This window comes from Scyliorhinus torazame, chromosome 27 (assembly GCF_047496885.1).
Source record: "Scyliorhinus torazame isolate Kashiwa2021f chromosome 27, sScyTor2.1, whole genome shotgun sequence".
Taxonomy (NCBI): Eukaryota; Metazoa; Chordata; class Chondrichthyes; order Carcharhiniformes; family Scyliorhinidae; genus Scyliorhinus; species Scyliorhinus torazame.
In genome coordinates this window covers 39835991-39851562 of record NC_092733.1, presented here as the reverse complement: position 1 = coordinate 39851562, position 15572 = coordinate 39835991, and the positions used below count along the sequence as shown (strand labels likewise).

The 15572-nt window shown below is 55.7% G+C and overlaps 1 protein-coding gene across 1 annotated transcript in view; it reads left to right on the top strand.

Annotated features, from left to right (window-relative positions):
• LOC140403408 (uromodulin-like) overlaps window positions 1-15572 on the top strand; it is a 90824-nt gene that overhangs the window by 71811 nt on the left and 3441 nt on the right. Inside the window, exon 5 of the mRNA XM_072491335.1 lies at window positions 14250-14444. Within this exon, the coding sequence (XP_072347436.1) occupies window positions 14250-14444 (195 nt within the window). The remainder of the gene's footprint in view (window positions 1-14249; window positions 14445-15572) is intronic.

The following is a 15572-nucleotide window of genomic DNA, read 5'->3' as shown; positions in this document are numbered from 1 at the left end:
AAGGTTAAAGTCCGATCCGGCAGCAGCCGCCTTGCACAGGAGCCGCTTGGCGATGTGGACACCCTTTTCAGCCTTCCCGTTCGATTGTGGATGTAGAGGGCTGGATGTCACATGAGTGAAACCATATGCTGCGGCAAAGGACGACCATTCACGGCTGGCGAAACAGGGTCCATTGTCTGACATGACAGTCCTTGGAATGCCATGGCGAGCAAATGTTTCCCTGCAGGCCCCAATGACTGCGGACGACGTCAGATCATGGAGAGGCATGACTTCCGGGTAGTTTGAGAAGTAGTCTATAATAACGATGTAATCTCTGCCGAGCGCGTGAAATAGGTCAACACCCACCTTCGCCCAGGGGGACGTCACCATCTCGTGTGGTAGAAGTGGTTCCGGAGGTTGCGCCGGCTGAAACCTCTGACAGGTTGTGCAGTTGAGCACCATGTTGGCTATGTCTTCATTAATACCCGGCCAATATACCGCCTCCCGGGCCCTTCGTCTGCATTTTTCGACGCCCAAGTGGCCTTCGTGTAGTTGATGAAGAATCATCTGGCGCACGCTGTGCGGAATAACGATCCTGTCTGATTTCATAAGGACCCCGTCTATGTTGGTAAGATCATCTCGCACATTATAAAACTGGGGGCACTGCCCTTTGAGCCACCCTTCCGTCATGTGGCGCATCACTCGCTGCAGAAGGGGGTCAGTCGCCGTCTCTGCGCGTATGTGGGCCAGACTAGGATCATCAGCTGGCAGATTTGCTGCTGTCAGAGTTACGTGTGCCTCAATTTGACGCACGAACCCCTCCGCATCTGGTGGTGTGCTCACTGCTCGGGAAAGAGTGTCCGCCACGATGAGATCCTTCCCCGGAGTGTAGATCAGTTCGAAATCGTACCTCCTGAGTTTAAGTAAGATGCGCTGGAGGCGAGGAGTCATGTCGTTCAGGTCTTTGTTAATGATGTTGACCAGGGGGCGGTGGTCAGTTTCGACCGTAAATCGTGGCAGGCCATACACATAGTCGTGGAACTTGTCCAGTCCAGTTAACAAGCCCAGGCATTCTTTTTCGATTTGCGCGTAGCGCTGTTCGGTAGGGGTCATGGCTCGTGAGGCATATGCAACCGGGGCCCATGACGACGTGCTGTCTTTTTGCAGGAGTACCGCTCCAATACCAGATTGGCTGGCGTCTGTTGAGATCTTTGTAGGGCGAGTCGTGTCAAAGAAGGCCAGCACTGGTGCCGTGACCAGTTTGTGCTTGAGCTCCTCCCATTCCCGCTGATGCGATTGGTGCCAGTTGAATTCTGTCGATTTTTTTACGAGATGGCGCATATTTGTTGTATGAGAAGCCAGGTTGGGAATGAACTTCCCAAGGAAGTTGACCATGCCCAGGAATCTTAGGACAGCCTTCTTGTCAGCCGGTCGTGGCATGGCTGTGATGGCGCTAACCTTGTCTGCATCGGGACGGACCCCTGACCTTGAGATGTGGTCCCCGAGGAATTTCAGCTCCGTCTGGCCGAAGGCACTCTTCGCACGGTTGAGACGCAGGCCATTTTGTCGTATGCGGGTGAAGACACGTCGTAGACGATGCATGTGTTCCTGCGGAGTGGTGGACCAAATGATGATATCGTCCACATATACACGTACCCCTTCGATGCCTTCCATCATCTGCTCCATAATGCGGTGGAAAACTTCAGATGCTGAAATGATGCCGAATGGCATCCGGTTGTAGCAGAATCTGCCAAAAGGGGTGTTGAATGTGCATAGTCTTCGGCTGGCCGGGTCCAGTTGGATCTGCCAAAATCCTTTGGACGCATCCAATTTGGTGAATATTTTGGCTCGCGCCATCTCGCTGGTGAGGTCCTCTCGTTTCGGGATGGGATAGTGTTCCCGCATGATGTTGTTATTCAGATCTTTAGGATCTATACATATACGGAGCTCGCCAGAGGGCTTCTTTACACAGACCATGGAGCTGACCCATGGCGTGGGCTCCGTGACCCTGGATAGGACCCCTTGGTCCTGAAGAACCTGCAGTTGTACCTTGAGGCGGTCTTTGAGTGGCGCAGGAACCCTGCGAGGTGCGTGAACGACAGGGATGGCGTCCGGTCTGAGTCGAATCTTGTACGTGTATGGCAATGTCCCCATGCCTTCAAAAACCTCCTGGTTGTGAGCAAGGAGGGAATGGAGATTTGCGTGGAACTCAGCATCCGGGAAGTCGGATATCTCATCTGGAGAGAGAGACATAATGCGCTGTACCAGGTGAAGGACCTTACACGCCTGTGCGCCCAGTAACGAGTCCTTTGATGAGCCGACAACTTCGAAGGGGAGTGTGGCCGTGTGCATCTTGTGAGTTACCTGTAGCTGGCAAGATCCTATGGACGGGATGACGTTCCCGTTATAGTCAACCATCTTGAGCCGGGATGGCGTGATGGGTGGTTTGACCTTCATGGCCTGGAATTCAGAATATGCAATCAGGTTGGCGGATGCGCCGGTGTCCAGACGGAAGGCGACGCGCGATCGGTTGACCGTCAGGGTGGCACACCACTCATTGGCTGGATTGATGGCATTGACCTTGTTGACATCGATGACGGAAACGCGGAAGGCATCCTGGTCATCTGCATCACTTAACTGGAAGTCTTGATGCGTGGGCTGGACGGTCCTGACTTGTCTGCGAGATTGTCGAGGATGCGCCGGATCCATGGGTTGAGCCGAACGACAGTGGGCTGCGTAGTGGCCCATCTTGCCACATCTGAGGCACTGTCGGTTTTTAGCAGGACATTGCCCTTTTAAATGTAGAGCTCCACAATTGCCGCACGTCATGACGTCACGGCATTCGTTGCGCCACTGCGCATGCGCAGTGCGATCTTGCGGTGGGCGCGCCTGCGCAGTGCGTCCCTCGTTGTGGCCGTTATTTTTGGCGCGCACCTGCGCGGGAGACCGCGAAAAGCGCGGGAAGCGGCCGCTGTCGTCCGGGCCGTGGGTCGGGAAGTAATCGACGGCCTGAATGCGTTCGACGTCGTGGGTGGCCTGGCTTGCCGATTCGACGGCTGGGGACCCCCTCCGTGCCAACTCGGACGCCTGAAATCGGGCAAAACGGCAGGTAGCATTTTCGTGGAGGACACAGGCTTCCACAGCAGACGCTAAGGTGAGGCTTTTCATTTTAAGAAGCTGCTGGCGTAGGCCACTAGAGGCAACGCCAAAAACAATCTGGTCCCTGATCATGGACTCTGTGGTGGTGCCGTAACCGCAGGACTGCGCTAGAATCCGGAGGTGCGTCAAGAAGGGTTGAAAAAGCTCCTCCTTACCTTGCAGGCGTTGCTGAAAGAGGTATCTTTCAAAACTTTCATTTACTTCAACTTGAAAGTGCTGGTCCAGTTTGAGGATGACCGTGTCATATTTGGATTGGTTTTCGCCTTCTTCGAACACCAGTGAGTTGAAGACGTCGGTGGCGTGCTGACCTGCGTAGAAGAGGAGCATTGCAATCTTCGTTTCATCCGAGGCACTCTGTTTTTCGGTGGCACGGATGTACAGGTCAAATAGCTGCCTGTAGAGCTTCCAATTGGTACCTAGGTTCCCCGCGACTTGCAACGGCTGCGGTTTGTCGGTGCGGTCCATGTCCAGAATGGCAGGTTAGTAGGCAGGTATCGATCCACTCCTGTACCATGTGGTGTTGGGTGTTCTGACACACAGATGAGCCAACACGGTTGTATATGGTACAACGCTATTTTATTCAAACTTACTATGTACAGTTTTGTCTTTGCACTCTGCACGTGGGGGTTCCCTGCTTGTGATGTTGTAACAGCTCTTCCCTGTTTCTTTATCCCCAGACCTACTGACTACCAGGTGTCGTGCTCGTGCTTTTTATGTGGTTGGTGTTCTTGTCTGTGATTGGTTGTGGTGTTGTGTGCTCTGATTTGCCTGTTGGTGTGTCCATCATGATGTGTGTGTTTGAATATCATGACAACACCCACCAAGGACACACACACCCAGCACACACACACCCAGCACCCACCCACCCAGCACACACCTACCCAGGACGGACACACACAGGACGGACACACCCAGCACACACCTACCCAGCACACTGCTACCTAGCACACACACACACAGCACACACCCACCTAGGACTGACACACCCAGCACACACCCACCCAGCACACACACACCCATGCAGCACACACCTACCCAGCACACACCGTCCAAGAACACACCTACCCAGCACACACACACCCAGCACAAACCCACCCATCACACACCCACCCAGCACACACCTACCCAGCACACACACACCCAGCACACACACACACACAGCACACACCTACCCAGGACACACCTACCCAGCACACACCTACACAGCACACACACACCCATCACACAGACACCAGCTCAAACCTACACAGCACACACACACCCAGGTCACACCTACCCAGCACACACCTACCCAGCACACACACACCCATCACACACACACCCAGCACACACCTACCCAGGACACACCCACCCAGGACGGACACACCCAGCACACACCTTCCCAGCACACACACACCCAGCACACACCCACCCAGGACGGACACAAATAGCACACACCTACCCAGGACACACCCACACAGGACGGACACACCCAGCACTCACCTACCCAGCACACACACACCCAGGTCACACCTACCCAGCACACACACACACACACAGCTCACACCTACACAGCACACACCTACCCAGCTCTCACACACCGATCACACACACACCCAGCTCACACTTACACAGCACACACCCACCCAGCACACACACACCCAACACACACCTACCCAGCACACACACACACATAGCTCACACCTACACAGCACACACCTACCCAGCTCACACACACACACAGCTCACACCTACACAGCACACACCCACCCAGCACACACACACCCAGCACACACCTACCCAGCACACACACACCCAGCAAACACACACCCAGCACACACCTACCCAGCACACACCTACCCAGCACACACACCCATCACACACTCACCCAGCACATACGTACGCAGGACACACCTACCCAGCTCACACCGACACAGCACACACCCAACCAGCACACACCTACCCAGCACCCACACACCCAGGACACACACACCCAGCACACACCCACCCAGGACACACACGCACAGCACCCACCCACCAAGGACACACCTACCCAGGACACCCACACCCAGCACCCACACACCCAGGACACACACACCCAGCACCCACCCACCCAGGACACACCTACTCAGCACCCACACACCCAATACACACACACCCAGCACCCACCCACCCAGGACACACACACCCAGGACACACACACCCAGGACACACACACCCAGCACACACACACCCAGCACAAACCCACCCATCACACACCCACCCAGCACACACCTACCCAGCACACACACACCCAGCACACACACACACACAGCACACACCTACCCAGGACACACCTACCCAGCACACACCTACACAGCACACACACACCCATCACACACACACCCAGCACACACCTACCCAGGACACACCCACCCAGGACGGACACACCCAGCACACACCTTCCCAGCACACACACACCCAGCACACACCCACCCAGGACGGACACATCCAGCACACACCTACCCAGGACACACCCACACAGGACGGACACACCCAGCACTCACCTACCCAGCACACACACACCCAGGTCACACCTACACAGCACACACACACACACACAGCTCACACCTACACAGCACACACCTACCCAGCTCTCACACACCGATCACACACACACCCAGCTCACACTTACACAGCACACACCCACCCAGCACACACACACCCAACACACACCTACCCAGCACACACACACACACACACAGCTCACACCTACACAGCACACACCTACCCAGCTCACACACACACACAGCTCACACCTACACAGCACACACCCACCCAGCACACACACACCCAGCACACACCTACCCAGCACACACACACCCAGCACACACACACCCAGCACACACCTACCCAGCACACACCTACCCAGCACACACACCCATCACACACTCACCCAGCACATACATACGCAGGACACACCTACCCAGCTCACACCGACACAGCACACACCCAACCAGCACACACCTACCCAGCACCCACACACCCAGGACACACACACCCAGCACACACCCACCCAGGACACACACGCACAGCACCCACCCACCAAGGACACACCTACCCAGGACACCCACACCCAGCACCCACACACCCAGGACACACACACCCAGCACCCACCCACCCAGGACACACCTACTCAGCACCCACACACCCAATACACACACACCCAGCACCCACCCACCCAGGACACACATACCCAGGACACACACAACCAGCACCCACACACCCAGCACACACACCCAGCACCCACACACCCACAACACACCTACCCAGCACCCACCCACCCAGCACACACCTACCCAGGACACACACACCCAGGACACACACACCCAGCACACACCTACCCAGCACCCACCCACCCAGCACACACCTACCCAGGACACACACACCCAGGACACACACACCCAGCAAACACCTACCCAGCACACACCCACCAGCACCCACACACCCAGCACACACCTACCCAGCACACACCTACCCAGCACACACCCACCCAGGACACACCTACCCAGGATGGGCACACCCAGGACACACCCACCCAGGACACACCCAACCAGCACACACACACCCAGCACACACACACCCAGCACACACACACCCAGCACACACCTACCCAGCACACACCTACCCAGCATACACCCACCCAGGACACGCCCACCCAGGACGGACATACCCAGCACACACCTACCCAGCACACACCCACCCAGGACACACCCACCCAGGACGGGCATACCCAGCACACACCTACCCAGCACCCACACACCCAGGACGGACACACCCAGCACACACCTACCCAGCACACACCTACCCAGCACACACCCACCCAGGACACACCTACCCAGCACACACCTACCGAGCACACACCCACCCAGGACACACCTACCCAGCACACACCCACCCAGCACACACCTACCCAGCACACACCTACCCAGCACACACCCACCCAGGACACACCTACCCAGGACACACACACCCAGGACACACCCACCCAGGACACACCCACCCAGGACACATAAACCAGCACACACACACCCAGCACACACACACCCAGCACACGCCCACCCAGGACGGACATACCCAGCACACACCTACCCAGCACACACCCACCCAGGACACGCCCACCCAGGACGTACATACCCAGCACACACACACCCAGCACACACACACCCAGCACACACATACCCAGCACACACCTACCCAGCACACACCTACCCAGCACACACCTACCCAGCACACACACACCCAGCACACACACACCAAGCACACACGCACCCAGCACACACATACCCAGCACACACCTACCCAGCACACACCCACCCAGCACACACAGACCCAGCACACACCTTCCCAGCACACACACACCCAGGACGGACACACCCAGCACACACCTACCCAGCACACACCTACCCAGCACACACCCACCCAGGACACACCCACCCAGGACGGACACACCCAGCACACACACACCCAGGTCACACCTACCCAGCACACACCTACCCAGCACACACCTACCCAGCACACACCTACCCAGCACACACCTACCCAGGACACACACACCCAGGACACACCCACCCAGGACGGACACACCCAGCACACACACACCCAGGTCACACCTACCCAGCACACACCTACCCAGCACACACCTACACAGGACACACACACCCAGGACACACACACCCAGGACGGACACACCCAGCACACACACACCCAGCACACACACACCCAGCACACACACACCCAGGATGGACTCACCCAGCACACACCTACACAGCACACACACACCCAGGACACACCTACCCAGGACACACACCCCCAGCACACACACACCCAGCACACACACAGCACACACACACCCATCACACACACACCCAGCACCCACCCACCCAGCACACACCCACCCAGCACACACACATCCAGCACACACTTACCCAGCACACACCCACCCAGCACACACACAGCACACACACACCCAGCACACACACACCCAACACACACACACCCAGCACACACCCACCCAGCACACACACACCCAGCACCCACCCACCCAGCACACACCTACCCAGGACACACCTACCCAGGACACACCCACCCAGGACACACCCACCCAGCACAAACCCACCCAGCAAACACACACCCAGCACACATACACCCAGCACACACCCACCCAGCACCCACACACCCAGCACCCACCTACCCAGCACACACCCACCCAGCACACACCCACCCAGCACACACCTACCCAGGACACACCTACCCAGGACACACCCACCCAGGACACACCCACCCAGGACACACCCACCCAGCACAAACCCACCCAGCACACACCTACCCAGCACACACCCACCCAGCACACACACACCCAGCGCACAGCCACTCAGCACACACCTACCCAGCACACACCCACCCAGGACACACCCACCCAGGACACACACACCCAGCACACACCCACCCAGGACACACCTACCCAGGACACACCTACCCAGGACACACCCACCCAGCACCCACCCACCCAGCACCCACCCACCCAGCACACACCTATCCAGGACACACCCACCCAGCACCCACCCAGCCAGCACACACACACCCAGCACACACACACCCACCCAGCACACACCTACCCAGCACACACACACCCAGCACACACACACCCGGCACACACACACCCAGCACACACCTACCCAGCACACGCCCACCCAGCGCACACACCCCCAGCACAAACCCACCCAGCACACACACACCCAGCACACACTCACCCAGCACACACGCACCCAGCACACACCCACCCAGGACACACCCTCCTTGGACGGACACACCCACAACACACCCACCCATCACACACACACCCAGCACACACACACCCAGCACACACACACCCAGCACACACCTACCCAGCACAAACCCACCCAGGACACACATACCCAGCATACACACACCCATCACACACACACCCAGCTCACACCTGCACAGCACACACCTACCCAGGACGGACACACCCAGCACACACACACCCAGCACACACACACCCAGCTCACACCTACACAGCACACATCCACCCTGCACACACACACCCAGCACACACCTACCCAGCACACACACACCCAGCACACACCCACCCAGCACACACCCACCCAGCACACACACACCCAGCACACACACACCCAGCACACACCCACCCAGCACACACCTACCCAGGACGGACACACACAGGAAGGACACACCCAGCACACACACACCCAGCACACACCCGCCCAGCACACACACACCCAGCACACACCCACCGAGCACACACACACCCAGCACACACACACCCAGCACACACACACCCAGGACACACCCACCCATGCAGCACACACCTGCCCAGCACACACCTACCCAGAACACACCTTCTCAGCACACACACACCCAGCACACACCCGCCCAGCACACACACACCCTGCACACACCCACCCAGCACACACACCCAGCACACACCCACCCAGCACACACACACCTACCCAGCACACACCTACCCAGCACACACCTACACAGAACACACACCCAGCACACACACGCCCAGCACACACACACCCATCACACACCCACCCATCACACACCCATCCAGCACACACCTACCCAGCAAACACACACACAGCACACACCTACACAGCACACACGTACCCATCACACAGACACCAGCTCAAACCTACACAGCACACACACACCCAGGTCACACCTACCCAGCACACACCTACCCAGCACACACACCCATCACACACACACCCAGCTCACACCTACACAGCACACACCCACCTAGCACACACACACTCAGCACATACCTACCCAGAACACACACACCCAGGACACACCCACCCAGCACACACCCATCCAGGACACACACAAACAGCACACACCTACCCAGGACACACCCACCCAGCACACACCCACCCAGCACACACCTACACACACACACACACAGCACACACACACCCAGCACACACACACACAGCACACACCTACCCAGTACACACCCACATAGCACCCACCCACCCAGCACACACCGACCCAGCACACACACACACCCAGCACACACCTACCCAGCACACACTCACACAGCACACACCCACCCAGCACACACACACCCAGCACACACCCACCCAGCACACACCCACCCAGCACACACACACCCAGCACACAAACACTCAGCACACACCCACCCAGCACACACTCACCCAGCACACACACACCCAGCACACAAACACTCAGCACACAAACACTCAGCACACACCCACCCAGCACACACCTATCCAGGACACACCCACCCAGGACACACCCACCCAGCACACACCTACCCAGCACACACACACCCAGGACACATCCACCCAGGACGGACACACCCAGCACACACCCACCCAGCACACACACGCCCAGCACACACCCACCCAGCACACACACACCCAGCACACACCCACCCAAGAAGGACACACCCAGCACACACCCACCCAGCACACACCCACCCAGCACACACACACCCAGGCCACATCCACCCAGGACACACCCACCCAGCACACACCTCACGTCTGTAGTGGGTAAAGACTTGGAGGGGATTATAAGAGACAAGATTTATAATCATCTAGATAGGAATAATATGATCAGGGATAGTCAGCATGGCTTTGTGAAGGGTAGGTCATGCCTCACAAACCTGATTGAGTTCTTTGAGAAGGTGACTGAACAGGTAGATGAGGGTAGAGCAGTTGATGTGGTGTATATGGATTTCAGCAAAGCGTTTGATAAGGTTCCCCACGGTAGGCTATTGCAGAAAATACGGAGGCTGGGGATTGAGGGTGATTTAGAGAAGTGGATCAGAAATTGGCTAGCTGAAAGAAGACAGAGGGTGGTGGTTGATGGGAAATGTTCAGAATGGAGTACAGTCACAAGTGGAGTACCACAAGGATCTGTTCTGGGGCCGTTGCTGTTTGTCATTTTTATCAATGACCTAGAGGAGGGCGCAGAAGGGTGGGTGAGTAAATTTGCAGACGACACTAAAGTCGGTGGTGTTGTCGATAGTGTGGAAGGATGTAGCAGGTTACAGAGGGACATAGATAAGCTGCAGAGCTGGGCTGAGAGGTGGCAAATGGAGTTTAATGTAGAGAAGTGTGAGGTGATTCACTTTGGAAGGAATAACAGGAATGCGGAATATTTGGTTAATGGTAAAGTTCTTGAAAGTGTGGATGAGCAGAGGGATCTAGGTGTCCATGTACATAGATCCCTGAAAGTTGCCACCCAGGTTGATAGGGTTGTGAAGAAGGCCTATGGAGTGTTGGCCTTTATTGGTAGAGGGATTGAGTTCCGGAGTCGGGAGGTCATGTTGCAGCTGTACAGAACTCTGGTACGGCCGCATTTGGAGTATTGCGTACAGTTCTGGTCACCGCATTATAGGAAGGACGTGGAGGCTTTGGAGCGGGTGCAGAGGAGATTTACCAGGATGTTTCCTGGTATGGAGGGAAAATCTTATGAGGAAAGGCTGATGGACTTGAGGTTGTTTTCGTTGGAGAGAAGAAGGTTAAGAGGAGACTTAATAGAGGCATACAAAATGATCAGGGGGTTGGATAGGGTGGACAGTGAGAGCCTTCTCCCGCGGATGGAAATGGCTGGCACGAGGGGACATAACTTTAAACTGAGGGGTAATAGATATAGGGCAGAGGTCAGAGGTAGGTTCTTTACGCAAAGAGTTGTGAGGCCGTGGAATGCCCTACCTGCTACAGTAGTGAACCCGCCAACATTGAGGGCATTTAAAAGTTTATTGGATAAACATATGGATGATAATGGCATAGTGTAGGTTAGATGGCTTTTGTTTCGGTGCAACATCGTGGGCCGAAGGGCCTGTACTGCGCTGTATCGTTCTATGTTCTATGTTCTATGAAAGCCTTAGATTACAAGACCATATAGATGAGCTGGTCAAAGAAACCTGGAAAATAGGAGCAGGAGGAGGCCATTCGGCCCCTCGAGCTGCTCCGCCCGTCATTATGATGGTGGCTGATCACCCAACTCAATAGCCTAATCCCGCTTCCCCCCCATGTCCTTTGATCCCCTTCGGCATCAGAGCGATATCGAGCTGCTTCTTGAAAACATCAATGTTTTGGCCTCAACTACTTCCTGTGGTAACGGATTCCACAGGCCGACCACTCTCCGGGCGAAGGTATTTCTCCTCATCTCTGTCCAAAATGGTCGATGCCGCAGGACCAGGATGTGCTGAGGGTTTTGGCCAAGGATGGTATCATGGCTAGTATCGGCTTGGAGGGCTGAAGGGCCTGTTCCTGTGCTATGTTGTTCTTTGTATCCTCAGACTGTGACCCCCTGGTTCACCCCCACCATCGGGAACATCCTTCCTGCATCTACCCTGTCCAGTCCTGGTTGAATTTTATCGGTTTCTATGAGGTCCCCCCTCATTCTTCTGCACTCCAGCGAAGACAATCCTAACCGACTCAATCCTCCTCATACGCCCATCCTGCTAGGCCAGGGGACAGTCTGGTTAGATGGGCAGAACAGCGGCAAATGGAATTTAACCCTGAAAAGTGCGAGGTGATGCCTATTGGGAGGACTAAGCTGGGAAGGGAACATACAATGAATGGGAAGACCTCAGGAAGTACAGAGGGATCTGGGTGTGCAGGTCTATAAGTCCCTGAAGGCAGCAGGATGGTACAAGGTGGTTTACAAGGTCTATGGGATACCTGCCGTTATTAACCCAGGCACTGAATACAAGAGCGGGGAGGTTATGCTGGGACTGTATAAAACGCTGGTTAGGTCACAGCTAGAGGATTGTGTACAGTTCTGGTCACCACACTATAGCAGTGAGTGCATTAGAGAGGGTGCAGGGGAGACTGACCAGGATGTTGCCCAGGCTGCAATGTTTCAGCTATCGAGAGAGACTGGAGCGGCTGGGAATGTTTTCTCTGGAGCAGAGAGGGCTGAGGAGGGAGCTGAGCGATTTGGACAGAATTATGAGGGACAGGGACAGGGTGGATAGGGAGGTACTTTTCCCCTTAGTTGAGGGGTAACCAGGGGGCAGCGATTTAAGGTAAGGGGCCGGAGATTTAGAGGGGATTTGAGGGAAAACCTTTTCATCCAGGTGGGAATTTGACTGAGCTCTCACTGCAATCTAAACCAGACTGAAATGGAGAGACAGGGTCGATGCGGCGGAGCTCGTTCCCCTGGTCGGCGAATTCTGAACCATGGGGCAAAAACCCCAAATAAGGAGAAGCCAATTAGGGCCGAGGGGGAGAGAGGTTTTAAAAATGATAAAACCCCAGGGTTGTGACTGTTTGGAATTCTCGATCCCAGAGGCCTGTGGAAGCTGAGTCACTGAGGATATTTCAGAAACATGGAGATAGGGACTCTGATGAAGGGGCTGAATGTCTGCTCACTAACTTTGCTGACGACACAATGATAGGAAGGACAGTAAATTGTGAAGAGAACGTAAGGAGGGTGTAAAGGGACAGCGAGAGGGTAAATGTGGGGAAAATGGATTATAACTTGGGAAAGTGGGAAAGTGTCCAGTTTGGCAGGAAGAATAAAAGGGAAGCTGATTTTGGAAACGGTGCGAGATTGCAGAGCTCTGAGGTACAGAGGGATCTGGGGGTCCCAGTGCATGGATCACAAAAGAGGCCCTGGGGGTCGGGTTTGGGGAATATCATGGTGGGGGGCTTACTGAGGGGTCAGGAGGATGTGGACTGTCACGTGTGGGGACCAGTCTGGGTAGGGGTCACATTTAAATGATAGCGGAGGCTGTTTTACCTCCTCTCTCTCATTTGCTGAATTCTAGTTCGGGTTTGAAGTGGAGTTTGGTGTTTGTGGAGAAGAATATAAAATACTCAGCATGTCTGGCAGTGTCTGTGGACAGGAACAGAGTTAACCTTGTCGGCTTCTGACCCTCGGATGACAACAGTTCCTCAATCTGCAAGGCTCTCTGTTCCTCGCTCCACAGATGCTCCCAGATGTACTGAGTCTTTCCAGAAGCTTCTGCAATGACTTCAGATTCCCGGCACTTTCTTTATTTTGCTTTGATGTTGGGATTTTGTCCTCACTCATTCTCCCACCTTTGTGTCTCTTATTTCCAGTTAAAGCTGTCATACCAACTCTGCCACCCATGCCAGAGACCACTGTGCCAACCACGCCAGAGACCACTGTGCCAACCACGCCAGAGAGCACTGTGCCACCCATGCCAGAGACCACTGTGCCAACCATGCCAGAGACCACTCTGCCTCAAATTGCATCTTCAATGATTGTCCCAAATCCAACATCACCAGCGCCAGGTATCAGCATCCGGAGGGGTTTTAAACTCAAACTTCACCCGGAAAACTCCCGGAGCAATCATCAAATCTCCAACTGAGAGAGTGGCTTTTATTACTCTGCAGGGAGTGAGTGAGGGAATGGGATGGAGTGAGTGAGGGAGGGGAGTGGGATGGAGTGAGTGAGTGAGGGGAGTGGGATGGAGTGAGTGAGGGGAGTGGGATGGAGTGAGTGAGGGGAGTGGGATGGAGTGAGTGAGGGAATGGGATGGAGTGAGTGAAGGAGGGGGACTGGGATGGAATGAGTGAGGGAGGGCAGTGGGATGGAGTGAGTGAGGGAGGGGAGTGGGATGGAGTGAGTGAGGGGAGTGGGGTGGAGTGAGTGAGGGGAGTGTGGTGGAGTGAGTGAGGGAATGGGATGGAGTGAGTGAGGGAATAGGATGGAGTGAGTGAGGGAGGGGAGTGGGATGGAGTGAGTGAGGGAGTGGGATGGAGTGAGTGAGTGAGGGGAGTGGGATGGAGTGAGTGAGTGAGGGGAGTGGGATGGAGTGAGTGAGTGAGGGGAGTGGGGTGGAGTGAGTGAGGGGAGTGGGATGGAGTGAGTGAGTGAGGGGAGTGGGATGGAGTGAGTGAGGGGAGTGGGATGGAGTGAGTGAGTGAGGGGAGTGGGATGGAGTGAGTGAGTGAGGGGAGTGGGGTGGAGTGAGTGAGGGGAGTGGGATGGAGTGAGTGAGGGGAGTGGGATGGAGTGAGTGAGGGGAGTGGGATGGAGTGAGTGAGGGGAGTGGGATGGAGTGAGTGAGTGAGGGGAGTGGGATGGAGTGAGTGAGGGGAGTGTGGTGGAGTGAGTGAGGGAATGGGATGGAGTGAGTGAGGGAGGGGAGTGGGATGGAGTGAGTGAGGGAATGGGATGGAGTGAGTGAGTGAGGGGAGTGGGATGGAGTGAGTGAGGGAGGGGGAGTGGGATGGAATATCTCTCACTCTCACACACACATTCTCTCTATCTTGCTGTATGTCTCTCGCACATTCTCTCTATCTTGCTGTGTCTCTCTCTCACACATTCTCTCTATCTTGCTGTATCTCTCTCTAACACACATTCTCTCTATCTTGCTGTATTTCTCTCTCTCTCACATTCTCTCTATCTTGCTGTAT